We start from the raw sequence: 12594 nt of genomic DNA on the forward strand, positions 1-12594 counted from the left end.
GATTCAGTGATCTGATTATTTTACTTTCAACTAGTTTTGCAAGTGGATAGACACTGTAAGCCAACAAACGCTCTCATTTCGCACTTGTGGCAAACTGTTCATTTTTTTGGTTAAAGGTATTTTATGGATTCATAAGTGTATCTGACAAATTTGAAAAATCTGATTAGAACAGTAAATTCATAAACACAGATTCATACAGTGATACATTGCATACATTAGTCATTCTGTGGTACTGTCAGCATTTGCTGAGAATTTTCATACTGTGAAAATTAGTGTGTTAGTACACACTGGAGAGGAAACAGATATCACGTCAGAGATTTGCAGCAGTGTTGTGATGGCAGAGGCTGTTGCTATGTCTTCAAAGATGCTGATTAGGAGGATTGTTGAGAGGAGAAGACTGTTAGTTCCCATGTTAGATTTTCCCAGCCACACCTTCAACCAAGAGCCTGTGAGGTTTGTGTTGTGGTTACATTTACATCTGCTTCACAACAAGGCCATTTGCCGTTGGCAAGTTCTTCCTCCTTGAATCTAGATTGGCCAAAATTTGTTCAAAGTCTGTAATTCAGTTTCTTACAGGTACATATGAAGGCACAATTGAAGGAACCCTTAGGACGTTATGAAATGCACTTAGTTTGGCTACGATCACACCATTGAAGACCTGCAGTGCCTTTTTTGTTTTTTTTAATCAATACCTGCTAGAAAATAGGGTAGCAACTAATTTGTCATGTGACTAGGAAAAGAAGTGTTTCAAAAGTGAGTTTTCCAGAAAATGAAACTTTTAACCCTTTAGAAACCAAGAATACTATTGTATAATAATAATGCTATCTAAAAGGACCTTTAAGTATCAAAAGCTCTTTTTAAAAAAATTTATTTACTTATTTATTCACTTTTGGCTGCGTTGGGTCTTCGTTGCTGTGCACGGGCTTTCTCTGGTTGCGGAGAGCAGGGGCTACTCTTGGTTGCAGTGCATGGGCTTCTCATTGTGGTGGCTTCTCATTGCAGAGCACGGGCTCTAGGCGCGCGGGCTTCAGTAGTTGTGGCACGCGGGCTCAGTAGTTGTGGCTTGCAGGCTGTAGAGTGCAGGCTGTGTACTTGTGGCGCATGGGCTTAGTTTGCTCCGTGGCGATCGTCCCAGACCAGGGCTCGAACCCGTGTCCTCCTGCCTTGGGAGGCAGATTCTTAACCACTGCGCCACCGGGGAAGTCTCTCAAAAGCTCTTAAAGAGGCTCTTTTGAGAGTAATTATTAAAGAAAGACCAAACTCTAGAACCAGACTTCCTGGCTGTTTTCAAGATATTGTCACCTGTTTCCTTTCCCAGAAGTTAGAGCTCAGTTTGTGTGCAGTGGGAGGCTAGATGGAATCAATGACCTGCTTCCTGACAGTATCTGGATTAGGATAAATTGGGATGCAATTTCAGAGTTCATAAAATTCTATTTTACCTAGACTAGCCGTAAGTAAAATAATGAAATTGGAGTCTTAAATATCAAGATACTCCTTTCCATTCCTTTCCTTTCTTCAGTTTTTCTATTCTGTCCCCTGCTTTGTTAGACTGGTACCTCACCAAGGAATGATGTGATCTTAACAGTAAGAGGTTCTTAGCATAATAGGTTTATAATCCATTCCTAAGAATGTTTGCTTTTTCTTAACATCCTGTTTTAAAACACAATTTTTCATAAAATACATAAAAGAATCTATTTCTAAAGGAACTGGGAAAGAAAGGTTTGACCTTTGAAGGCAAGGAAGAGGGGAGACAGTGATACCAGTATGGCCACTAAATTTGGCTACAGGGATGGACTTTCAAAGACTTGAGAATTAGAAAGGACCATTGGAAAGACCTTTGGCATGACCTATAGGAAAATATTCCATTTCTGAAACATTGATAGTCACTTTCTGGAATTGTAAAGCTATTGTTTTGTAACAGTTTGATATAAACTATCTATTTGGTATAGAAAATAAAACCAAACAATATACTTCAACCTCTTTGTTTTGAGGCCCTTGTGCTAGGAATCTGGTCTTATTTTTAAAAAAATAAACACACACACATACACAATCCACATGCTGCTAATGTATTTGTAGGATAAAGTCCTAGAAATGGAATTGGTAATTTTTTTTCCCTTTCCTTACAAATAGTAACATAATATATATGTATTATACACTTTGTCTCCCCCCCCCCCCCACATAATGTATCTTGGAGATCTTTTAAAGCCAACTTGTATAGAACTGCTTCATTCTTTGTGAGGACTTCATGCTATTCTAGTCTATGGTCATACTAAACTTGATTGAAACAGTCCTCTATTGATCAGCACTTAGGTTGCTTTATATCTTGTACTACTAGAAACAATGTTGCAGTGATTATACTTTTACACATGACATTTAAGAAATGTGAGTATAGGGTAATGTTTAGAATGGAATTATTGATTAGGGTATGTACTTTAAATTTTGATCAGTATTTCAAATTGCCCTCCTAGAAGTTGTAGTAATTTATACTCCTTATATGTTTCTTGATATTTTTTCCTCACACTTCAAAACACTCCCATCAGAAAAGTATAAGCAATGAATGGCTATTTCTCCACCCCCTCTTCAACACAGCCTATCATCAAACTTTTTGATCTTAAGCAGTATTTTAGGTGAAAAATTGTATCTCAGTGTACTTAAATGGCAGTGTTTTATTGTGAGGGTTGATCATTTTTTCAGCCATTTATATTTCATTTTCTTTGACTGTCCATGTCCTTTGTTCATTTTTCTGTGAGGTTGTTGGGGGTTTTCTTAGTGATTTGTCTTTATGTATTAAAAAAATTTAGCCCTTTGCTATATGAGTTGCAAATATATTTCCAAGTTTTCTGTTTGCTTTTGACTTTACGTGTTTATTTTTCCCATGTGAAAGTCTTTATTTTTATGTCATCAAATTTATCAATCTTATATTTTATGATTTCCTGGTTTTGTGGCATTCTTAGACCTAAGTCCACAGGTATTTTCTTCTAATACTGTAATGTTTTTTATTTTTGTTTTTTACACTTATATCTGATTTATTGTGGAGTAAAGTATGATTTAAGCTGCCAATTTCACTTTTTTTCTGAGTGCTCTCCAGTTGTACCAAAATCATTTGTTGATAATCCATTTCTCCTCCTTTGAAATGCCACCTTTTGTATACTAAAGTCACAAGATAGTGTCTCTTAGGTAGAAAATGAATAATAAACCCCTGAAATGGGGTGTTTGCTAAAATGCATTTTGTTTAAATAAGATAGTAAAGAACTGAGAAGGGGTAAGTATTGATTTTTAGCCTTAAAGTCTTGTCCAGTATATTTTGGTAGAAATGTATGTAATTAAATCAGTTAGAAAGGCCAGTAGAGTCATCATTTTATATAAATGGCTGCATTTGTGCCAAGATGATGTGTTGAATAGCAGGAATGTGGGTTTTTTCCTTGCATTTATTATAGGATATTAAAATTGAGACACATACACGGCCGGGCCAGTGAATTTAGTGCCTCCTCTAATGAGGGGCATGGTTATTAGACATTACTATCTTCAGTATAAGTGTGGAATTATCAGAGTAAGAAATCACTGACCTCCAATACAAGATTATTTGAAACATATATAAAATTTTAGATTTAGTTGGCAAATCCAGCTACTTTGAATCTGAATCTTGAGTTCTCCTAATTAAGATTCTCTTCAATTTTGTCCTGCCTGCTTAATTTTTAAAATCCATTCTGCTCAAAAGGTTTTCATTCACTTGGACCAGATTTCTTGAATTGCTGCCACATGTTCTTCTCTGACTGCCCTCTCCCCCCTTTTTTTCCTTTAAAAGGAAAGCATCTGGTTTATATCATGAAGGACTTTTGGAAGCAGTAGAGAGAGGGTAGAAATAATATTTGTATGTAATTATATAAGCAAGGGTTAATATTTAGTTGTTAAAGAAGGAGAGGGTTTTTTGTTTAGAGACTGGAGTGATAGGACATGAGCCTCAAAAAGAAAAAAAAAAAGTCTGAATTACATTTTGGTTTTGTTTCTATTAGCACACTGTATTGAGGGAAAAGATGGAAGCCTAACAGTAGATTGTCAGTTTTTGTTAACCGCACTACACTGTCACATAAAGTATAGAATTCTAGGTTCACTATGTCAAAAGGCAGAAAACCATTTATTTTTAATTAGTTGAGCTCCTCTAAATATAAGCAAAGTTGATGAGATCCTATAAATTAAAAATTTAAGGAAAACTCACAAACAAAATTAATTTCTCTAAATTGTTTTACTCAACCACAGAGAAACCATGCCCTGCACTACTCTCTCTTTTGTGGATTTAAATAGCTTTTTTATTTTTCATAGTATTTCTGTTCTTGTGAAGTGTTATTATAGATGTAGTAATAATTATACTTCAGTTTAAGACATCTAGGTAGAGGTTATGGCTTTTTCATTTCCTGACAAGATGCACAGGGATTGATATTTTGGTTGGTTGGGTTTGGATGTACAAGCACATTGGTCTTATTTTGTATCACTGACAATCCACAGGTTGGCTGCTATGTGCTGAACTTTCTGTTCTAGACTTTCTGCCAAGTACTTTATGCAAAACTCTGGTTTTAGTGAACAGGTTTTATTGTTTTTAGTCAGAGTTGTATTATAAACTGTTGTCAGCTATGTAATGCAAACAGAGGATCTGGTATATATATATGGCCATGAAAAAAAAACAACAGAACAAGCCAGTCTCTGTTCAACTGGCTGTTTTTCTCTCCCATTCCTGTGGCCTCAGTTCATGTTGTTTACTGCTGGAGGCCTGAGATGGTGTAGTTTTCTTTTCTAGGAACTTGGAATTAGAATTCCTCGACCACTAGGACACGGACCAAGCAGATTCATCCCAGAAAAGGAGGTATGTTTGTGAAAGTACATAGTGAACTGTATGCTTCTAAGGAAAAGCTTTCATGACCCACATCTTCGCATCTGAACAACTGTTGGTCAACAATATGCTTTACACAAGTTAATCATCATGTTTTGGCAGTGATATGTGGGATTAAAAGCTGTTATAGTCATGTTGATTTCTAGTATTTCATGATGCTTTTCTAACACCCATATTTAATCAAGCAAAGGCAAGACTTGTTTTGACCAATGATATGCCACCTGCTTATATTTAGATGTTGTTTAGGTGTGCCCATAAGCCGAGTTACTTGGTCTTGGCCAACTCCACAGGCTGGTATCAATGCTAGATTGGATCTTTAATTCTAAATATGTAAATGCTCCTATACTTTGTTTTCACAGGGATTGTTTACTGTTAGTTACTTTTGGTTCTCTGTAAATTCAGGGAGAGTAGGTGTTGTTAAAAGGAAAGGCATTAGTGTCTGTTTGCAAGCTCTGCAAATTTGATAATCTAAATCTGGATTCTGGATTTAGATCTGGATGTCTGGATTCTGGTCAAGTCTGCAAGCAGCCTATCTAGATGGCCTTTAATGTTTGGCCTTTGTTGTTTTTCCCCTGCTACATGATATGTGACTCTTTATTCTGCTATCTTGCAACCAGTTGAGTTAAATTTGTAGAATTATAACCTCTCTTTCTTAAGCCAAATTTAATCTGCTTCTAGGTGACACTTAGAGTGCAGTGCATGCATATTCCTTTTTTTTTCCCTCCCCCTGCGTATTTTCTTTCTTTTACACTGATTTACAATTTCTGAAACCATGGTTTTCCTCTCTTTCATACAGATTCTTCAAGTGGGGAGTGAAGACGCACAGATGCATACTTTATTTGCAGATTCTTTTGCTGCTTTGGGTCGTTTGGATAATATTACCTTAGTGATGGTTTTTCACCCACAATATTTAGAAAGTTTCTTAAAAACTCAACACTACCTACTGCAAATGGATGGGCCATTACCCCTACATTATCGGCACTACATTGGAATAATGGTTTGTAAACATTCAGTGAAAAATTCTTTCTGCCTGCTTTATTAATCTTTTTAAGAGATAGTTAATGCTTCAAACACAGGAATAAATCCTTATATTCTAACTTCTAATTGGATTCCTGTTAGATAGTATCTATTTTTCCTCTTTCTAAATAAGTATGCTGTCAAATATAACAGAAAAAGAAATATGTATTTACACTCTGTTGAGAACCATTTTCTATTAAATACGAGAATAAAGTAGAACACAAGATTATTTCACTGATAGTTCAGATTGACATAAGTGGTGGTACTCACGTTCAATTTATAAATAATATTCCATTGTTTTATGGTTGGCACCTTAATTGAAGTTTCTTCTTAATCTGAGGTTCTGACAGTAGGTATAAAATTTTTCTAAAGTTCAGATATTTTGATCAGATATTTTATTTGTTCTTGGGATATTTTTGAGGTGCTTTCTATAGTGTATGAATTTTTAAATGTTTATATGAAAACTTCATTTCTGTAGTATATGGAAAATTTGAAAACTTACTAATCAAAAACTTAATTAGCTGTTTTGCATATTGTAAAGAAAAAGATTTGTAGTTGTTCAAGATTTTAATATGAGTAATTAGAATAATCTTTTTGTTTTCTCTTAAGGCTGCAGCAAGACATCAGTGCTCCTACTTAGTGAATCTCCATGTAAATGATTTCCTTCATGTTGGTGGAGACCCCAAGTGGCTTAACGGTTTAGAGAATGCTCCTCAAAAACTACAGAATTTAGGAGAACTTAACAAAGTGTTAGCCCATAGACCTTGGCTTATTACCAAAGAACATATTGAGGTAAGTAGAGAATATATCTAGGGTGTCATTAAAAAAAAAAAAAAAAATTAGACTAATTTTTAGAGCAGTTTTAGGTTTACAGAAAAATGGCACAGAAAGTAGAGTTCCCATATTCTACTCCTGTCAACCATCCACCCCGCCCCCACACACATACATAGTTTCTCTATTACTAACATCTAGTATTAGTATAGTACATTTGCTGTAACTGATGAATTAATAATGTCTAATTTACATTGGGGTTCACTCTTTGTGTTGTACAGTTCTATGGGTTTTGACAACTGCATAATGTCGTGTTATCCACCAATTATGGTATCATACAGAATAGTTTCACTTCTCTCAAAATCTCCTATGCTCCCCCTATTCATCTCTCTCCCCTTCCCCCTGAAACTGCTGCTCTTTTTTACAGTCTTTATGGTTTTACCTTTTCCAGACTGTCATATAGTTGGAATCACACAGTATATAGCCCTTTCAGACTAGTTTATTTGTCAATATGCATTTAAGGTTTCTCCATGGCTTTTCATGGCTTGATAGCTCATTTTTTATTGCTGAAAAATACATGTATGGATGTACCACAGTTTATCCATTCATCTATTGAAGGACATCTTGGTTACTTCCAGTTTTTGGCAATTATGAATAAAGCTTCTACAAACATTCACATGCAGGCTTTTTGGTGGACATAAGTTTTCAACTCAGTTGGGTAAATAACTAGGAGTGTGACTGCTGGATCGTATGATAAGCTAGTGTTTAGCTTTGTAAGAAACTGTCATCCAAAGTGGCTATACCAGTTTGTGTTCCCATGAGCAATGGATGAGCATTCCTGTTGCTCCACATCCTTGTCAGCATTTGTTGTTATCAGTGTTCTGGATTTTAGCCATTCTGATAGATGTAAAGTGGCATCTTGTTGTGTTATCTTTGTAAAATACCATTTTAAACTAGTTTCGTCTGGTTCTATTTATTAATAAAGATAATAGAATAAAAGTAGATGGACATTCTCTAAAAGAATCTACCATGCAGTAGAAATTCTTAAAAATACAATATATTTTTGGTGTTGTCTTTCTCTCTTTTTAGAATATTTACTTATTTATTTATTGGCCATGCCTCAAGGCTTGTGGGATCTTAAGTTTCCTGACGGGATGGAACCCATGCCCCCTGCAGTGGAAGTGCAGAGACCTAACCACTGAACCTCCAGGGAATTCCCTAGAATATTTTAGATTCTTTTATGTAATTGAAGCATCTTATTATCAAGGAGATACAAGATTTGAATATGATTAATGCAATGTCTGTTATATTGTCTAGTAATATAAAATTACACAATATTATAAAATAGATAATGAAGCAGAGTGGACACAGATTTGTAAGACTTTGAAGAACTGTAGGCTTTACCTTGAGCATAATTTTTAAAATAAATATAATTTGATGATTTAAGAATATTCAGAGTCAAGTTGTTCAAACCACTTTTTAAAAATTCCTTGAGGAGGCCTGATAATAAAGAAAAACAGGCGTATTTTACACAGTAGCTTCTACTTTAAACACAAATTCATTACATTTGGTTTGAGACTGCACTAACAACATGGTTAATGCATTCATAATCCATCATCTGAAATATGGCAACTGCTTTTAAACAAAATGTATTCTACATTTTTAAATCAGGATTTCAGAAAGTCAAAATAATAACGAATGTGTCGTTATCAGATTATGTTAAGCTCTATTTGTGAATACATATTTATAAAAATTAAATTAGCAAATTCTGGGTTCTACATGCCTCAAATTGTAATTTTATCCTAAGTTTTATATAGTAACTAATCCTGTTTTCAATAGGTTAAATACCAAGATGAACTGTATTCTTTCATCAATACCATACCCCAGTATAAAAATATGTTCTCGTTTTTTTCCCCAAGGGACTTCTAAAAGCTGAAGAGCACAGCTGGTCCCTTGCAGAACTGGTACATGCAGTAGTTCTACTTACACACTATCATTCTCTTGCCTCATTCACATTTGGCTGTGGAATCAGTCCAGAAATTCATTGTGATGGTGGCCACACATTCAGACCTCCTTCTGTTAGTAACTACTGCATCTGTGACATTACAAATGGCAATCACAGTGTGGATGAGATGCAGGTCAACTCAGCAGGAAATGTTTCGGTAAGTATCTATTATTTATTATAGGATCATCATAAGAGTAATCACAGTAATTGCTGTTATATTATTTTTTCATTTGGCTTTTAAGAAAATCTACCCTGTTAAGACCAAAAAGATATTAGGCCCCTATACCTGTTCATTCAGCAAGTATTTATTGACTGCCTCCAAATGCTCAGCACTAGTCTGATGCTAAGGGACATACAAAATTATAAGACCCTCTAGGAGGTTACATTTGAATACTTTTAGGATCAGAAGCCACCAACAATGTGCCCCATCAGAGCCATCTGGTATTGAACGGCTACTGAGTGAGATGAGGGGAGACTGAGAACAGTGGAACCTGGTGGTAGAAACTTCCTGATGCTGATCACATCGTTTTGCACAGAAGAAACAGGCTGTCTTCTTAATTATTTTTTAGAAGATTTAATCAGCCTTGATCTGGAATTTCTCCTTTTAAAATACTTCTTCATGTTTTAACTTCTCACAAATATATGTAAAAGTGAATATAAATTTATTAAAATGCTTTTACCTCTATTCCTTCTCTTCTCTGGCTTTTATATTTTCTCAGTTATGTTATTCCTTTGAAACAGATCAGAATGAGTTGAATTTTCTATAAGCAAATTTTAATTCTATATATAATGAGTCAAAATTCCCTGTGCATTCTTTAGCTGTAGTGAAAGAGCAAAGGGTTTATATTTCCAAATTGAAATCACAGAAACAACATTACAGCCTTCTGAATACTTTGCACAGATTTTCTCGGTTGTATTATTACTTTTAAACAGATTTGGACAGGTTGAATTTATATATTTGACTTTAACGTGTATTTGACTGTTAACATATATTTGACTGTGGGCAAGTTATCTAACCTCTCTGAGCCTCCATTCTTTCATTTCTAAATAAAGGTCAAACACAAGGTTATTGTAAAGTTTAAATGAAATGTCTGTAAAGAGGTAAAAGGCCTAGTACAGTGCTTGGCATTTATCAGGTACTAAATAAGAGGTAGCATTTACATATGGTGAGATTAGCACAAGGAGGGAAAATCATGTTCCCAAGGTTGATCACTGTGCTGTGCTGGCAAGGCCCAAGACCATCAGTTCCACCCTCTGTTGAGCTATCTGGATTGTTGTTAGAGGCCTGCATATGGCCACTGATTATTTATCAAAGCTTAAAGGTTATGAGATGGTCTAAGGGAGAGTACATGAGTTGCTAGGATGCTTAGAGTTGGATTGTTGTCCTTCCCCACCTTTGATTTAGTACAAGGCTAAAGAAAAAGTACTGTTCCTAGTTATCGCTCTATTAAATGAGATAATAGTGAAATAATCGAATTTTTAAAAACTCCCCTAGTAGATAAGCTCCCTGTTCCCAGGTGTTGAGCATTTTTTAGCAATATTTTTAAATTAAGGTATATACCTTGTTTTTTTTAGACATAATGCTATTGCACACTTAATAGACTACAGTATAAACAGTATAGCGGACAGTATAGTACAGTACAGTATACAGTATAATGTACAGTACAGTATAGTGTATTTTTGGCTGCATTGGGTCTTCGTTGCTGCTCGTGGGCTTTCTCTAGTTGCAGCGAGCGGGGGCTACTCTTGGTTGCAGTGCGTGGGCTTCTCGTTGAGGTGGCTTCTCTTGTTGCGGAGCATGGGTTCTAGGCGCGCGGGCTTCAGTAGTTGTGGCATGCTGGCTCAGCAGTTGTGGCTCGTGGGCTCTAGAGCAGAGGCTCAGTTGTTGTGGCGCACGGGCTTAGTTGCTCCACAGCTTGTGGGATCTTCCCAGACCAGGGCTCGAACCCGTGTCCCCTGCATTGGCAGGCAGATTCTTAACCACTGTGCCACCAGGGAAGTCCGTAAACATAACTTTTTATATGCACTGGAAAACCAAAAAATTCATGACTTGCTTTGTTGCAGTGGTGTGGAACTGAACCCACAATATACCTGAGATATGCCTGTCTATTGACAACATGCCCAGTGTACACAGTTGATGCAAAACCACTTATACTTTGTGTACCTTATTTAACTGATTGAGCAAAGAAAAGTTTAACTCTTAAATATTCAGTTGTTTTAAATTGACTAGTGTTAAATTTTAATTTTTAAAATTTAGCATTGATAGTAATATTACTAATTTTAGTAATAAAAGGTAAAACATTAGAATGTGTTCTTAAAATCATTTTTCTCTTATATTTTAAAATTTAAATATCTGTATATATAATAGGCCAAAATAATTGTTTTTGATTCATTCATGTGCATTAAAGTTATAAGAAGATCTACTTTTCTTATATTGTATTAAGATGCAAATTCTTATGAAACAGACTTAATAAAATTCAAAAATTTCATTCCGTGTCTGACGTATGTAACCTTAATTGCACTTTCTTTTCAGGTAAGTGATTCCTTCTTTGAGGTCGAAGCCCTCATGGAAAAGATGAAGCAGTTACAGGAATGTCGAGATGAAGAAGAGGCAAGTCAGGAAGAAATGGCTTCACGTTTTGAAATAGAAAAAAGAGAGAGCATGTTTGTCTTCTCTTCAGGTAAAAGCAACGATTACATAGTCAATAAAATGTCTATTGTGTCCAAAAATAAAAGCCCAATTTTTAATTTAAGAGAATTTAAATAAAAGTATCCTTTTTTTATTGGAATATAGTTGATTACAATGTTGTATTAGTTTCAAGTGTACAGCAAAGTGAATCTGTTATACATATACATATATCCACTTTTTTTTCAGATTCTTTTCTCATATAGGTCATTACAGAGTATTGAGTAGAGTTCCCTGTGCCATACAGTAGGTCCTTATTAGTTATCTGTTTTGTATATAGTAGTGTGTATATGTCAATTCCAATCTCCCAGTTTATCCCTCCCCCCTTTTCCCCCCAGTAACCATAGATTTGTTTTCTACATCTGTGACTCTATTTCTGTTTTGTAAATAAGTTCATTTGTACCACTTTTTTTAGAGTCTACGTGTAAGCGGTTACATATGATATTTGTCTTTCTCTGTCTGACTTAACTTCACTTAACATGATAATCTCCAGGTCCATTCATGTTGTGGCAAATGACATTATTTTGTTCCATTTTATGGCTGAGTAACATTCCACTGTATATATGTACCACATCTTCTTTATCCACTCCTCTATTGATGGACATTTAGGTTGCTTCCATATCTTGGCTATTGTAAATACTGCTGTAATGAACATTGGGGTGCATGTATTTTCAAATTATGGTTTTCTCCATATATATGCCCAGGAGTAGGATTGCTGGATCAGATGGTAACTCTATTTTTAGTTTTTTAAGGAACCTCCATACTCTTCTCCATAGTGGCTGAACCAATTTACATTCCCAGCAACAGCTGTAGCATTTACTGTTTGAGATTTTTTGATGATGGCCATTCTGACCAGTGAGAGGTGCTATCTCATTGTAGTTTTGATTTGCATTTCTCTAATAATTAGTGATGTTCAGCATCTTTTCATGTGCTTTTTGGCCATCTGTATGCCTTCTTTGGAGAAATCTATTTAGATCTTCTGCCCATTTTTGGATTGGGTTGTTTTTTTGATACTGAGCTGCATGAGCTGTTTGTAAATTTTGGAGATTCTGTCAGTTGCTTCGTTTGCAAATATTTTCTCCCATTCTGTGGGTTATCTTTGCTGTGCAAAAGCTTTTAAGTTTAATCCAAATATGTCTTTCCTTTTAGAAAGGTTATTGCATAGGTAGTCCTACTTCTAGAAAAGGAAGTTATAGTGAAAACAGCACTAGACTAAGAGCGAGGACATTC

At 35.3% G+C, this 12594-nt stretch overlaps 1 protein-coding gene across 3 annotated transcripts in view; it reads left to right on the forward strand.

Moving 5' to 3' along the window:
• SESN1 (sestrin 1) overlaps nucleotides 1-12594 on the forward strand; it is a 110022-nt gene that overhangs the window by 90348 nt on the left and 7080 nt on the right. For 2 of the 3 annotated variants that reach the window (XM_036871314.1, XM_036871316.1), the window contains exons 2-6: nucleotides 4793-4858; nucleotides 5682-5882; nucleotides 6512-6694; nucleotides 8593-8835; nucleotides 11212-11359. In XM_036871314.1, the coding sequence (XP_036727209.1) occupies nucleotides 4793-4858; nucleotides 5682-5882; nucleotides 6512-6694; nucleotides 8593-8835; nucleotides 11212-11359 (841 nt within the window). The remainder of the gene's footprint in view (nucleotides 1-4792; nucleotides 4859-5681; nucleotides 5883-6511; nucleotides 6695-8592; nucleotides 8836-11211; nucleotides 11360-12594) is intronic. The other variant, XM_036871315.1, reaches the window with a different exon arrangement.

The sequence above is a fragment of the Balaenoptera musculus genome, chromosome 12 (assembly GCF_009873245.2).
Source record: "Balaenoptera musculus isolate JJ_BM4_2016_0621 chromosome 12, mBalMus1.pri.v3, whole genome shotgun sequence".
In the NCBI taxonomy this organism is placed as follows: Eukaryota; Metazoa; Chordata; class Mammalia; order Artiodactyla; family Balaenopteridae; genus Balaenoptera; species Balaenoptera musculus.